This window comes from Ambystoma mexicanum, chromosome 11 (genome assembly GCF_040938575.1).
Source record: "Ambystoma mexicanum isolate Mex_15411 chromosome 11, UKY_AmexF1_1, whole genome shotgun sequence".
In the NCBI taxonomy this organism is placed as follows: domain Eukaryota; kingdom Metazoa; phylum Chordata; class Amphibia; order Caudata; family Ambystomatidae; genus Ambystoma; species Ambystoma mexicanum.
Window position 1 is genome coordinate 484,677,266 of NC_090934.1, and position 16,089 is coordinate 484,693,354.

At 47.1% G+C, this 16,089-nt stretch overlaps 1 protein-coding gene across 5 annotated transcripts in view; it reads right to left on the reverse strand.

Annotated features, from left to right (window-relative positions):
- Nucleotides 1–16,089, reverse strand: part of TTC17 (tetratricopeptide repeat domain 17) — a 2,246,693-nt gene that overhangs the window by 1,501,401 nt on the left and 729,203 nt on the right. For all 5 annotated transcript variants that reach the window (XM_069623328.1, XM_069623332.1, XM_069623330.1 and 2 more), the window contains one exon: nt 10,910–11,070. In XM_069623328.1, the coding sequence (XP_069479429.1) occupies nt 10,910–11,070 (161 nt within the window). The remainder of the gene's footprint in view (nt 1–10,909; nt 11,071–16,089) is intronic.

A 16,089-nucleotide genomic window follows, 5' to 3' on the forward strand; every position in this document is an offset into this window, starting at 1 on the left:
TCTCTCACCTCTGACTGTCCGCCACCCAGGAGTTGTGTGCCGCCAATGATCTCTGCCTTAATGCCAGTAAGACTGAGATTCTCCTCATCGGCACACCCGCACCCTCCTTTTCAGTCACACTCTGGCCGGCCTCTCTTGGCCCTCTTCCTGTGCCCACCTGTGAGGCTGAAAACCTTGGGGTCATCTTCAACTCCACACTCTCCTCTCCTCTCCTCACATCTCCGACGTCTCTAAGAAGTCACACTAGCAGCTGCACCTCCTCAGAGGTAGGTATTCTTCCTTTCCTCTCCTTCCCCTAGACGCTCACTGTCTCCAGAGATCTGGTTCTCTCTAGGCTGGACTATTGCAACAGCCTCTTTCTAAATCGGCCTTCCTCTACTCTCCACCTTCTGCAACTTATCCAGAACAGGCCTGCAAGACTTGTCCTTGGCCTCAAGCCCAGGGAGCGTATCCCTCCAGGTCTGAAATTTTTGCATTGGCTCCCAGTGGCTGCGAGGATTAAGTTCAAAGCCCTCTGCATTGTCCACAAGGCCTTCTGGGGGCTGGGGCCTCAATACCTTCAACTCTCTCTTCTGAAATATCTTCCTGCTCGCGCTCTGCGCTCATCTGCCTCCAACTCCCTCAGGGTCAGTCGCTTCTCCAAGAATCGAGTTGTTGGTAGATCTCTCTCTCTTCGGCTGGGCCCTCCCTCTGGAACAGCCTCCCTGCCTCATTGAAACTTGAGGATACTCATCTCCGGTTCCGAATGCACCTCAAAACCTCTCTCTCTTTGCTTCTACTTTTTCTCCTCCTCTACCGTGCTGAATTCCTGGCAGAAACTCCACTTGTTACCTGGCCACCCTCTGATCTCGTGGCCAGATTCCTCCACCACCAGTCGCACACCTGCACTGCCATCTTGGCAACCTCCCGCTCTCAGGACTGTCCCTGTATCCCTACAGTCCCTCTACCAGCACTTGACACCGGATGCCTGCACTTACCTTTGCACTTGCCACGAGCTGGCTGTACTTATTGTTATTAGTCTATTATTCCATGTACTGCACTTTCCCCTGCCCCTCTCCCTTGCAGTCTCCCCCTTCCCATGAACTTGCGCAATCTGAATGACACCTGGCATAGTAGGATCGCTGTCTGTCTTCCCTCTGTTCCCGCTCCCTTGCCTCGTTGCGCCTTGAAACACTTGTGTATAGGCGCGTTATAAATGCCATATCATACCTGCTTACGGTTGGTGGTCAGAAAGGGAGTTAAAGTAACGTTTAGACCACATGCCCAGCTAATCCTTTCTCTCAAACTATTTACAGTGCCCTTTCATGTACGCAGACACATGCAATCTTAAGACTAAAAAGACAAGTCTTCATATAGAGCACCCAAAGCTTTTCCTTCTTACAAATGCCAAACTGCTTGCTGGGAAGCTCTCCTAAAATTCAGGACATCAAGAATGCCACGCCATTAAAAGCAATTGATGCGCTTCTGTGATGAAAAGGAAAAAAGGAGAAAATACCCATGCTGCTGCAATTGCGCTGCATCTATTAAAGTGGATTAAAACAGAGGCAAATGAAGCAGAAATGGAGCACTCGTTTGAGAATTTTAATTCTACACGATAATACATGTGTCCTACAGCAATGTGAAAAACATGTTCATCATTCAAAATGCTTTAATAATACTGTAACCTACAAAATGCAAACAGTTTAACAAAGTAAACACACAAATTCCCCTCTACATTACTCGGAAAGTATTATCTTCATAGAATCATTAACACATGAGCATTGAAAAAATAAATGGACCAGGACTCATTCCAGCTGTCTCTTTCAAGGAACGGTGTGGATCGCCAAATAGTGGATTTGCAAGCTTCTGCTGGCCCGGCTGTCACCAGTGAGATCCATGATTTATGGGGGTGCTGCCATAAATAGCTGAGTAAGTGGTACGCAAGGAAGACTTAAAAGCATTGCATTGATCAGATTTGTGTGCGTAAAAAGGCCTAATACACACCTTATCTGGAGGGCTGTCTGTGCCACGCTACCCAACAGTGTGGTAGACATACAAAGTATGATTGCGTGGCACATTGATGTCAGTCACCTCTGGGATATTAAAAGACACTAGACAGATTCTAGAAGAAGTGCAACGGGAACTACGTAGACTGGAAAATGAATATGGAAAGTCCAATGACCGGGCTCTCGTGGGGGTTATTAAAGGGAATTTGTTGAAGTAGGTACGTTTTGTAGCGAGAACGATCCAGGCCCCGTAAATATGGGGGTGGGGGGAAAGAGGACCGGCCCGGATGCTTTCAGGCTGGCATGGTGAGAGACGAGAGGGTCACAACTCATTACGGGTATAGAAGGGACAGAGGGACGATTTTTAACAGAGGCGATTAACAGGGTATTTATGAAGTACTAGATGGAGTTGGATGCAAATGCAGATACTTGTACAGAGGAGGAAGTAGACTGGTACCTAGGTGGAATAGCTCTCCCCCAATCTTGCAGCTGAGGCTTGCGAGGCAAAGCACCCGGCCCAGACAGCCTGGGAATAGAACTTAATAAGATATATAAAGATATCCTGGCCCTGCAACTGGCCCCGTGACTACTTATGGTCTGGGAGGAGTCTTGCACTTGCAGACATCTCCCGCCCTCAATGACAGAGGCAGTCATAATGGTAATGTTAAAATCTGGTAGACCCCCTGGAAATCTAGCCTCTTATTGCCCACTGCCTCTGATTAACTCAGATACAAAAGTGTTAGCTAAAGTTCTGGCAAACAGGCTCCTTCCGTACAAGTCTTGTCTCATGCACCCGGACCAATCAGAATTCATACCTAGAAGGTCCACGGCCTTAAATCTGCAACCTCTCTTTGGTGTTCTCGTGCAAATTGATCTCCAAGCCACTGCAGTCGCAGCCTCATTGGACACTGAAAAAGCTTTTGATTCCATACCATGGAACTTTGTTTGGTGTGCTTAGACACTTTGGGCTGGAAAACCACTTTATTGGGTATGTGAAGCCGCTGTATACTAACCCGATCATTAGAGTTCGTACTAACGTGTGCATTAGCCAGGGGCACAAAACAGAACTGCCCCTTCTCCCCTCTTCTGTTTGCACTCACAATAGAACCACTTGCGCTACAGATGAGACCAACATGGACATAGAGGGATACATATAGCAGGTCCCCCACAGATCATATCCTTATATGCACACGACATTTTACAATATTTGCGAAACCCCGAGGTAAACATTAAACCAGCTATGGAGGAGGTTGCCAGGTTTTCAAATCATTCAGGGTACAAGATTAACGCTGCAAAATCTGAGTTAGTCCCACTCATAGAGGACACTGTCAAACCAAATGATCGCGGGGGATTCAGATGGACCCAGTCCAGTTTTAAATACCTAGGGGTTGTAGTGTCTCAAACACAGAAATAGTTATATGAAGAAAATACAAAAAATATCTTAATACATTGCCAGTCAAATTGAATGTATAGTCTAAGTTCCCAATGTCATTATATGGCAAGATCTCCCTGCTGAAGATGGTAGTGGTACCCAAACTAATGTACTATTTGACTACTATTCCAACATGGCCGAGACGTACATTCTTTATAAAGCTCCAGTCAATGGCAGTGCACTTTGTGTGGGTGGGCAGTGTGCCCCGTATGAGTTGGGAAGCTCTGACTGAGCCCTACGGCCAGGGGGGGGCATGGCTGCCCCAGATTTCGAGTTATACTACCTGGTGGCACAGGCACAATATGCAGGACTTTGGTATAAACCAGACCCTAGCCCATTACATCAAGCGTTAGAACGCTACAGGGAAGCCCCAAAGGATATTAAAACAGTCATTCACAGATTCATGCACATTCAATCCAGTGTGCACAACTGTGAATGCATGGACTCGAATATTTAGACGCCTGGATGCAACTACCCCTTATATTAGTAAAATCCCCTTGTGGAGCTGTCCGGGGCTTCCTCTGACATTCGATCCCAATATTCAGTTTTGTCAGACCAGTAATGAAGCTGGGAGATCTGTTTCCGGAGGTTAGATCTGTAACAGAGGAGGAATTCAGACTAAAATTGGGAGACAACCAAGTTAAACGATTCCAATATTTCTGGATGCAGACAACGGCACGAAGGCGATGCCATCGTTCCCCCAGGGGCCGGCGCCCTGCGACTGTAAAGAAGCCCCAGTTTTGGGTGATGAACATGGGGTGTGGGGGGTGGGGGGAGGGGGAGTGATCTCAAGCCGTCCTGTGGTGCAGACTGGCCAGGAACAGCAGAAACACAGCGAGGGGAAAATGGGACAGAGACCTTGCAGGGAGTATCGACTAGACTAAATGGCAGAGGTACTGCCATCTATCAAAGGAAGTCTCACTCAATGCACGGCTACGGCTCATACAATTGAAGGTACTGAATCGGTTACACTACACTCCAGGAATGGTGGCACGATTTGCCCCAGATGTATTGGACAAATGCATGAAGTGCAGAGAAGAGAGGGCAAACAATTCATATGTTTTGGTACTGCCCAAAGATGATACAATTCTAGCGGGAAGTTGCTGAGGCGCTCTATGCAATGAGTGCAATCCCCTCACTCTCCTCCCCCTTAAATACTTACTGCGCGACATAGGAAAGGTTACTTTAAAAATACGAAGATTTTTCAATATGGGCTGTGACACAGCAAAGAAACGTATTCTGTTAAAATGGAACTCTAAAATGGCTCCAACAGGTCGGAAAGGGCTCGGAGAACTGACATATAAATGAAAGAGGAGCGATATGTTGCAACAGTAACTGACCAGTAGGCCAAAATATATGTAGGTGGACCTTTTCGGGAATATGTAAGAGATAAACATTTGTAAAATGCAAGAACAGTTAACCCAGCAATCGGATTTGTAAATGTATTTTACACTCATTGAAAAGTTACCAGCTGAATTAATGAAACGATGCTGAACGTCATATGCAATCTGTCTGCCTGTTATCTAAATAAACGTTTTTAAAAAAGGAAATGAAAATCATAGTATTCAAGTGTAGTACGGGTATTAGATGCAGGCTTATTAAATACCTAGGCACATAGACGGTAGTCAAAGCTAAACAATAAACTGAAACGGCTACTGCCAGAAATAGCTGTGCCTAAGTGTAACCACCACAAATAGTCCTTGTGAGACAAATATACAAACATTTGTGCATAGGGGAAGCGTCATAGCATCTTCAATAGTCAATGAGCAGGCAAATTGGCCAATGTATTTCAGACCGTGCAAGTCGTTTGCCACGTCTGTAGAATAAAAAATAATAACTAGCTAAGTGAACACCAAAGATGTGAAAAAAGTTCTAAAAAAGAATTGCAAAACCAGAACACAGCCCATCCAGGTTATATGTCTCGAAATACTATATAAAAAACTAACAAGATCAAGAAATGCATACAAAAATACAGGAACATACTCATATGCGAAAATAGGGTCATACATTTGTTTCCACCACCTCCTGTTTTTGCATTTAGGAGAAGCAGTAATTTACGTGACTTATTAGTATGCACCAATAGCAGCATAAAAAAAGCTGACGCAACATGTACAGAAACATTTCCGTTTGCATTGTGGAAACTGTAATAACAATTGTATTTTACCCCATAACTGGTGAAAAGATCCCTCAGAGATACTTTGCCACATGCAGTACTGAAAATGTGATCTACGCCATACGTTGACCCTGTGGCATTTAGTATGTGTACCAAACTGTTAGAAGAGCATGGATCAGATAGAATGAACATCACTTATGTATTAGAACATACAATCCAAACTCGTCAGTAGCAAAAAATGAGGGATTCAGTCACTTCTTCTGCGGGGGAGGGGGGGACTTACCTTGTGTGGCTAAGGAGGTGATCCTGCTACACGATACCCTCCCTACGGATAGAGGTAAGTGGGATCTCACCAGGATAGACCGCCCACCCCAACGGGGACAAGGACTCCAGTTCCCATGTGAAACTCCCTTGTCACTTCACTCAGCCACCAGCCAACCTCAAGCTTGTTGAATGAAAACAAGAAGAATCTGCACACATCTGCTACTGTGATGTTTTGACTGAAGACACGTACCTGCCTGGTACCGAGATGAAGACCCATGGAGTTATAAAGAACAAGTACCTGTTAGGTACTTGCACAAAGAAACCCAAAGGGGTCATAACGAGTATGACGTGCACACTGAGAAAGGACTTCCAAAGTATGCTGGGGAAGCCACAGAGCAGCGTCATAAAAGTGGGAGGAGACAGATGTGAGAAGAAGAAACTCTTGAGTTTCAAACCAGCTGTGGAGAGGACGCTGGTTACCACAGGGAAAGGATGCTGCAGAACCCTGGAAGGAGCAGTACAGAGTTGGCATGCCATGCTCCCCAGCTCGAAGAGCACTGGAGCGAGGAACCGCACAGCTGAAGGAAGTTCAAAGAGGGACAAGCCAGAAGAAACTGGTGGCCAGCCGGGGGAGACAGAAGGAAACGCAAGCTTTGCCAATACCATTATAGGGACGCCATGCCGGAGCGTGACAGGACAAGCCGAGAGAAGAAGAAGAATCCGAGCCATCCTGGAAAACAAGGACTCGGCTACTGAAGGACTCCTCCTACCTGGTGACACGGCCCCATTACAATTCAGGTAAAGGGGAGCGCGGGAAAGATGCATATCAAAACAAGAGCAAACTGATCATCATAACGAAAGGACGAATGTGGCAATCCCCCTTAGTCTCAGTAGGAGAGAACACTGATGAAGGCTATGATAAAATTCACGAGAAATCTAGGAATTAACATAACGATTGCCAGCACATCCTACTCGTCCCAGTGAGACAAAATTAAAAGAGTGAGAATCTTTGCTGGGTTCAGCCTACTCGTCCTAGTGAAAGACCAAGTAATGAGAAGAGTGAAACAAATTATCAGAGGATTGAGTTTGATTCTGAGGCGAAGGTGTATATGGTTCCATGTCATTTCCACAAAGCAAATTACTCTGTGGTAATTTACTTTGTGGAAATTGCTTTGCCAATTTATTTTGAAATTTAATTCATTTTATGGGGGTTCCCCCACAAATCCCCCTTTCCTTTTATTACAACCCTTACCCAAACCACTCCCCATCCCCCTTTTAACCACAAATACTTACCTAATTTTGAAGTAAATCAAAGTAATTTACTTTGTGGAAACAGCGGCAGACCTTTATAATCCTCAAATCATAAGCTTTAAATCATAGAAAGACTTAACTTTACAGAAGAGAGTGAAAGCCCTCAAGGTATTGGAGCATCTATATGGAGGAACTTAAGGAGCCCAGGGAAAGGGGACCAAAGAGCGTGGAAAATTCACTTAAGTGAATTAAACAAACTAATACAAGAATTACTCAAGAACTATCTGAAGATCATACATTGATAGACTCACTGAGAAAGCACCCCAGGAGAAGGGAGTCATTCTCCTGGACTTTACTTAGTATTAGTAATAGGGTCAGCCAGGGGTATTGCTAGGTCTGGAAAGGATCCGGGTCTACGCTAATGTCGGGACTGTCGGGGCTCGGGGCTAGCTAGCCTTTTGGTTGTAGTCCCTGAGCTTCTATCCGGTGCTACAACCTAAAGAGCCGGGCTATAGAGCCTTAAGCCCCCCCCCCCCCAATCCTCCTCCCCGCAGCAACACCTCTGGGGTCAGCACAGATTTGTTTTGGACAGAGGACACACGTTTACTTTGGACTTCACAACTGACAATGAGCACCCTAGTTAGTTGTGTTAGGTGGGGAAGCCCATGGATTAGGGAAAGATGGGCCTTTTTCTCATTTTAATAAAAAAATGTTTTAAGAATGGCAACTACTAATCCATCTCCTTCTTACCCCTTCACAACTCATTTAGGATTTCAAATTCTGGTAGTTATTGACAATTTTTCTGGTGACATGCACACAAATCTTGTGCAAAAAGAAGCATTTTGGATTCATAGATGACACAATGAACCCTCGAAGCATGAATAACTACATGAATTTACATTGCTTCTTGTGAAAGAGCCACTTTATGCTGTTATACGTTGACTATATTGATACATACAGGGACCTGCTTATTGCACGATCAGCTATAAGACACTTTCATGATTGTCTGTGCTTAATCACTTTTGTTATGTGTGTATTCTACTGTCATGCCAAAATATGATGATAGCCTTTATTGTTTGGCTGATAGCATTCCGTTGATTTATTTAAAGTATGGAGGTCACTCATTATCTACACTTCTTTATATGACAGAGATTCAGGTTACGGCGTTGTTTTATATTTTGTAGTGTGCTCTTGAATCTCACTTTAGTATTAATTCATCTTTTATTACGCACCTATTGATTTGTTTTTTTTGTCCTTTTCCTTGGTTATTTTGCTAATGTTTTCCTGTTGGGACCACCCTCATGCTTTTTTGTTTACTTTTCATTGCTATTATTATGGTATTGAGTGTTGACCTAGCTTCGAAAAGCAACTGAGTGCTCTTTTTCAGAGGTATACCACAATACAAAAACATAACGGAGTGCTTTACAGAGGTGTACAACATTACAGATGCACAACGGAGTGCTTTTCAGAGGTAACAGAACAAGTATACAGTGGGGGCACCGATGATGGGTAAAGTTGTACTGGTGGTTCGGAGGAGAGGGACGGGCAGCGTATAGAGAGTCAGGTGACGGGAGGGCCGACATGATGGCCTAGGTGTTGAGGAAGACACACTCCTTGATGAGGTGGGTCTCTAGTTCTTTTCTGATGCCGACAGGGATAATGTGCCATAGTCTACGGGCATATGCAGAAAAAAAATCGTTTTCTGGTCCTTTCCCAAGTCTCCCCATGTCCTGGACTCTGGTGGAGCACGGTCCGCCAGAGATGCTGAGTTTCCCTGCGAGGTAGCGGGGTGACTTGAGGGAGACTACCTTATAGATGATGCAGCAAGACTTGAAGGTGTTTTGTGCATGCAGTGATGTGGTTGTATCTGCATAGACCCTTGAGGTGTGCAGCCACGTGCAGGACACTTCTCAGGGGCACAAGAGAGGATGACGGGAGGCTTTCGAGAAGTGCATTGCCCCATTCCAGGTAGGAGAGAACCAATGCTTAAAAAGTGGATCTACTTTTGATGACGTCAAACTAATGTGTGTGTGTTTATTTGGAAGCGGGCTTTAGAGCAGGTAAATTCACCCAACGCTTGGCAACAGCTCTTTTGCGGTTTCCTACACTAGGCCCTTAACATCCTGTTGCCATAGCACTGGTAAGAATCCACTCACCACAACACACTGCTGAAAGTCTACTTACTTTTTACATCTCTTATCACATTTGGACCTTATCCATACCGTTTTAATTTTGTATTTTTGCAGCTTACCATTTTCATTTTGTATTTTTGTAGAGAATAATTTGAATATTTAATGACTAGCACAGTGAATTTAGTGATTGGTTTGTTGGTTCCTGCTGCCCGTAAGTATGTCTCGCTACTTTGTCTTGTAGCACTATTGGTCTCATTTTTACTTTTTATTCCCGAGTTTTAGTTTTGTGGCCATGTTCATTTTTCCTTATTTTTTATTTCACTCAATTTTTCCTGAGCTGATTTAAATATTTTTTCAGACTTGTGTGGCACATTTCCTTTAACCATATGTGGTACCATTGGCACTTTTTTAGGCCAGGTACATTTGCATGAATTCCTTTTTAGAACCGTCCTCACATCAGATAGTATTCATGATCTTTGGTGTTCACTTAGCTATTTTTATTCTTTTTCATTCTACACCCTTCGCCCTGACAAAAGACCTAGCATGATCCGAAATGCACTGGCCAATTTGTCTGCCTATTAAAGATGCTATTACCACATAAAAATGCTTTGATTGTTTAACTTAACTAGATTCTCAGATATGTTTTCACAAATGTTTGTATATTTGTCTCCACATGACCATTTGTAGTGTTTACTACTTAGGCATAGCTGTATCTCATAATATGTTATTTTGTCTGATAGAGGCCACACAGCCGGACTAGCTGCATTACTCACAGCTGCCATGGTCGATAGGTGCCTCAGCTCATCCACACCTAAAAAGAGTAAAAGACAAGGTACAAAATTTATAATCCAAGATTAAAAAAAGAAATTATCAATATCGAAAGTCCATCTGCACAAAGTAGGCTTTGCATCAGGTCTGCAACAGTCCAAGGGATGGGGTGCATCAGAAAAAAATCAAGGTGCAGGACCAAACTTAAGAATGCCCAGTCCCCCAGTGTTGTGTTAAAGATTCTTGGCTAGCAAACAACCTCTGAGAATCTCAGGCTGTAGATATTGGAGATCTGGCACAATCAAGACAGCAAGAAGGGAGGCAAGGTTTCCTAGAAAAGCTTTAGCGAACATTACGGTCAGGTACAATCTGGCAAAAAATGTGCAGCTCTAATCTTATGCCATCAGCATGGACTAATTATGTGCTTGAATTGAGATGCTAGTCTCAGTATCCAACAAACATTCTTGACTACATCTCCAACAAATGCATTGTCCATCTCACTTATGTACATTCTGCTAGCTTTGTTGAGGATGGAGCATCCCAATGATTATTAATGTACTTTACACAGCGTCGTAAACAAGGATTGTAGATCTTTGGCGTCTGTCTGGGGCTTCCTGTTATAGCGCAAGGTCCATGTTCACGGTGCATTGCATAATGACATGCAATACATGCTATGCTTCCACCTAAAGCCATTCATTGATGCATTTTGCGCTGGCCTATATGCAGATCGCCCATTGTGTCCACACCGCGTGTTGCCCTGGCCTGCTTTGCAGCATTTCCAAACCTTAGTCCGCACTTTGCTCCACCCTGGTGTGTTCTGTAGAGGGGTTTCACTTCTTCATTCTACAATGTACTCTGCCTTGCTATGCAGCTGTGTATCAGGTTTGGCTACATTGGGCTGTAATTGTGGCCTGCTATGCCAGTGTCCCAGTTTTATCCACCTCTGGTCGTCAAGTAGACTTACCAAGCTGAGCCTCCTTGGCCATCTGTGTCTCATGAATGATGTTCTTCAGGATTTGCTCTTCCTGGATGAGCTTGTGTTTCTCCAAAAGGTCCTGCTGCCGTAGGTAGTGGTCGTGCTGCTTCTGATACTCTTTCAACTCGTTCAATGTTCGCTGAAGCGATCTGGAGAAGATGGAAAGCAAGTTACAAAACTAAACTGGCATTTACACTTGCAGTCTGTTCTAGTATATGCATTTGCAATCTGTGAAGTTGAAAGTGCTAGACAGACTTGGTGACATGGCATTATGATTTTTTTGCCTTTTTCCCCCTGACCTTACTCGACATTGTCCCATTGAGTCCCAATTAGGGAGGCAAATGTAATGTGCCGCAGAGAGTCCCTAAGCCTCTAAGGGTCCATGCACATCAAGTACCCTGTTTTCCCCTGTGTGATAATTCTCTATTTGGAGTACAGGTGATAACCCAGGGTGAGCAACTTTCAAAAATCCAGTACAGCGAAATCCCAAATGCAGCACAAGGAAAACAGAACTGTATGGTCAAAATTGATGACATTTCCCGATTGAGTCTTATCGCTAGGTCGTCTCAGAATCTACCCAGATCATACAAGTCGACGGGTGTCTGAACCTTTGAATGGGAATGCGCTTCCCAGCTTAAATCCTGGAAAGAGACACACAAACACTGAATGCATCACTCCACAGATGATCTTAGGCCAAGTTTCTGTATCAGCTCCAAAAACCTTGCAGAAGCTCCATCAGATTTTGCAGTCAATCTTAGACCAGCCCCGACAGCTAAGGTCTGCCAGTGTCTGCAGATAAAAAAACCTCTGTAAGCAGACAAGGACACTGCATCACGCCTTCTTCCAATAACTCGTAAGGAGCAAATAAGTTGTGTGCACTAACCTCTATTTGATATTAGAGTCTGCAGTGTGTGTGACCCTGCATTGAAACGGACACTGAGGAGCGGATACAGACAAGTGCACCACTAACCGGACAAAGCAGCAGGTCAGGGGATTGGGGAAAGGAGGGGGGATTTTGCAAACAACAGTGAGATGTTTACTCTACAATAGAGCTCTGGTACTGAAGGATGATGTATATGGAACAAGTTACTTACCTGTAACTATTGTTCTCCAGCATGGGTTTGGCATGGATTCACATGCTCATGAATAAAGAATACATAGCAGTACAACATTACACAACCACAGGAGGTGGCAAGGATCAACAGAAGCAATTGCTTTTACCTCCAGAACAGGGTCACCTTCAAGCAAACAGGTTGCCTAGCACTGCTTGCCAGACCCTGGACTCCTCCCTGGTATCCCTTTCGACACAGCAGACTCTTTTGAAGGTGTGCGTGGACCTCCACATAGCAGCCCTGCAGATGTCCAGCAGGGGCACACCAGACAAACGCTGTTGTCGCAGCAATCGCTCTGGTGGAATGGGTTCTTGGACAGCCGGGCAGTGGCCGGTTTGCCAACCAATGACAGTGTGTGATACAGCCGGAGAGCCACCTGGAGATGGATGCCTTGGGTAAGGCCTTCCCATGGTTCACAGGACCAAAGTTCATGAATAGTTGAGACGTGTTCCGGAAACTCTTTGTGCGTGCCACATAGACCTTCAGCACACGAGCCACATCCAACGAGTGCAAAGACCTTTCAACTGGCGACTAAGGTTTTGGAAAGAACACAGGCAACACCAAAGACTCGTTGAGGTGGAATTCCAACAAAACCTTTGGCATGAAGGAGGGGTGCGTCTGTAGCGCCACCCTCGTGTTGTGAATAGTCTGATAAGTCTGTTTGCAAAATAGGGCCTAGATCTCACCTACCCTCCTGGCAGAGGTGATGGCCACGAGGAAAGCCGTTTCCCATGAGAGGAACTTGAGAGGGATCTAATGCATAGGCTTGAAGGGGGGGGGGCCCCCCCATGAGCCTCGTCAGTACCACATTCCCATGCCGGGGCAGGAGCCTTCACCAGCGGGAACGATGAAGCAGTCCTTTGAGGAACTCCTTGATGAGATGGTGTGACCAAAGAGAAGACTGTCCTGGAGACCTGGTGTAGCAGGAAATAGCCGCCAGATGCACCTTGAAAGAGGCATGCGCTAGCCTCGCCTTGGCCAACAAGTATGGCAGAATCTGCGGGCTGTGACCCTCAGACGATTGATCTTCTGTGTCCATCACAATGTCAGGAAACGCTTCCACTTGTGCCCGTAGCACTTAAGAATCGACAGCACGGGGATTCCAAGATGGCTGCCGACACCAGATAGACGTGTCAGCGGCTGCTCCCAGTCTCATGCCCTGTGTGTTTGGGATCCATCTCCCCCAAGGAACTGAGGCCAAAGAGAAATAGTGTGTGGACCCCTCAAGTTTGAGCTGAGGAGAGGAGAACTGCAGTGAATTTTCCCCGCGGGATGTGAGGCGGCGGCATGGGACGACCGGCTCCAGCGACATGGCTGGGAAGTGCTGCGGTGCCAGGGAAGAAAAGACTGGGGAGCAGCCTCGGGCCACACAAGCACCACCGGAGTGAAAGAGGGGAGCGGACGATCGAGAGAAGCAGCAGTGGCTGACTGTCCTGGCCCACGAAGACAAGCACAAGAAGCAATTGGGCACGCCGGCCCCCTGCCTATCCCGAGAGGTGAAGCACTGAAGCAGGCGAGCTCAGCTCCGGGTACACTGAGCCGAGGCTCAGAACAGGCGCAGACGGCAAGGCTGACCCGAGGAAGCACGTTCCAAGCAACCCCCGGAGACAGAGGCTCCATGAGAGTGCAGCCAGCGGGAGAAGTGCAATTGCCTGGCGTGACCAGGAAAGGTGCACCGGACCTGGGGGAGCGGAGAAATCGAGACCCACCCAGCCTGGGGGAGGAAGCCCGGGCCCCGCTACAGCGTGTGTGACTGGACCCTCGGCAGAAGGGAGAAGAACACAGGAAGGAGAGAACAGAGTGCACGCAACACCAGAAGGTGAGCCTCATAGGAGTGGGTGAGAGGGGGATCCACCGATACAGTTGCTGGGAGCGGGCTGAGGGCCAATCCCAGGGCCGTAGAGGCAAGAGAGCCCACCCCCCAACTCGGCATAACAGTGGCACACCCCAACGGGGGGCAAAGCGAGGGGCCACAAATAAGACCCCAGCAAGGACCAGAGCTAGGACTGCAAAACAGGACTTATAGAAGGGTCCCCTCCCAGAGGCCTACAACTGGGCATCCGCATTCCCGACCGCCCAGGGAACAGGAGAAGAGACGAGGCGGAGCATCTTAGGCGTGGTGGCGGGACCGGGCCCAGACCCCACTGAAGGGCCCCTTATCAAAGACACGGAAAACAGCCCAAGACACAGTCCCCACTCGGGCAGTCAGAAGGACAATATCAGGGAAAGGCCAATACAACAAAAGCATCCCAGAGGGAACTACATATACAATACCACTCAATCAGGTCCTGATTCAGACGACAGTAACCCCCAGGAAGCCAAGAAGGAAGGAGGCCCTCAGGCACAAATAAGACTGCGCAGGCACCGGCACAAGCGCACCCTTTAGGGGACGCCCCAGGAGCAGAGAGGTTACTGGGGGGAACGGCAGGAGGAGCACAGAAGATCTGAGCTGGGCAATAGAGGGCCTTAAAAAAAAACAGCTGACAGATTTTGCATCAGGAGGGAGAAACGAGGGAGGAGGCAGACCACTGAAGGTGGCCCCGCCATTGGGCGAAGCACATGGCATCACCCTCTCCACACTGGAAGCATCAAGAGAGATGGGAAAGGGCAACCCGGAGCGAGCAGCCGAGAGGAAAGACCAAGAGGTAGAGGAGACCTCAGCATCGATGACCAGACAGGACTTCCGGGGGGAAATACAGACACTGCAGGTGTCACTGGCAAAGACATTTCAGGACCAATTTCAGCTAATGCGCTCAGATCTTAACCTAGCCCTGGGGAAATGAAACAGGCAACGGGGGAAGCACACTGACATTCTTGAGAGGGGGGCCTACAGGAGGTAGACAATGAGAACACAGCGAACAGTGAGGCTATTTGCGCTTTGCTTTGCTCCATTTAGGCGTTAGAGTTGCAGCTCGAGGATATGGGGGAATACATCTCGAAGGATCAATGTTAGAATTAAGCTTCTTCCAGAATCGGTCCAAGATAAGAACTTGAAGGTGGCACAAGGGATTTCTGCGGCCCTGATAGGGGGAGCCGGATCTGGGTGTAATTGAGTTGGACTGCATCCATAGAGTGGGCCGCCAAAACAAAAGCCCAAATGCGAGCCCACGGGACATACTGGCGGCCTTTGCCAGATACGGCCAAAAAGAGGCAGTCCTAAGACCAGCAAGAGCTCAGGAACCAGTGCAGTATAAGGGCACAAAGATTGAGTTATATCAGGACTTGGAAAATAACACCCTGGTTAAGCGACGCCTTGAGCCCAATTGTTAAGGAACTGCCAAAAGAAGCATAAAATACATATGGACCTTCCCCTTCGGGCTGGTCTTTGAGTGGGAGGGAGTCCAAAAGAGGGTGACAACCCCGCATGCAGCTTCGCCTGGACATTCAAAGTGATCAACAGGGGGAGCCCCCACCCCCCACCAGCAGGATGACAGAATGCAGCCTAGACCATGGGAGTGGTCGATAGCGGGGGAAAGACACAGGAGGAGGGCGCCGTTGAGAGACCCACACCCGAAAGGAAGAGCGGAGGAACCAGGCTCCGTGGCCACAGCAGAATAGTCAAGGGGGGAGGGGCACAGTACAAATAAAAGTCGTGATGGGGGTGGTGGACACATAGAAAGATACAGCATCTAGGGGGGACTGGGAGCAGAACATAATAGACATAATGGAAACAGAAAGAGCGGTAGATCTTGTGGGTGGGGAGGGGGGGGACAGAAGGGAACAGGGGAGGGGAACATCCCAAAGTTGGGGCCTGGGATAGATGGGAGGGGAAGGAGGATGGTGGAAGGGACTGGTAAAAGATGAAGGGGGATATCACAAACCTAAGGGAGGATCAAAGAAGGGATGAAGTCACACGAGAGTGGCAAGTAGGACGTAGGCCAAAAGATGGGAGGATTGCCAGGGAAGGGGTACGAGACAGAAGGGGGCAAACCACAAGGGTGTCAGGGTAGGGTACGAAGAATTACCAAAATGGCACAATACATTCAAGTGGGCGACCCATAATGTGAGAGTTGAACACCCCTCTGACAAGGAAAAAGCTGGAGAGAATTACGAGGG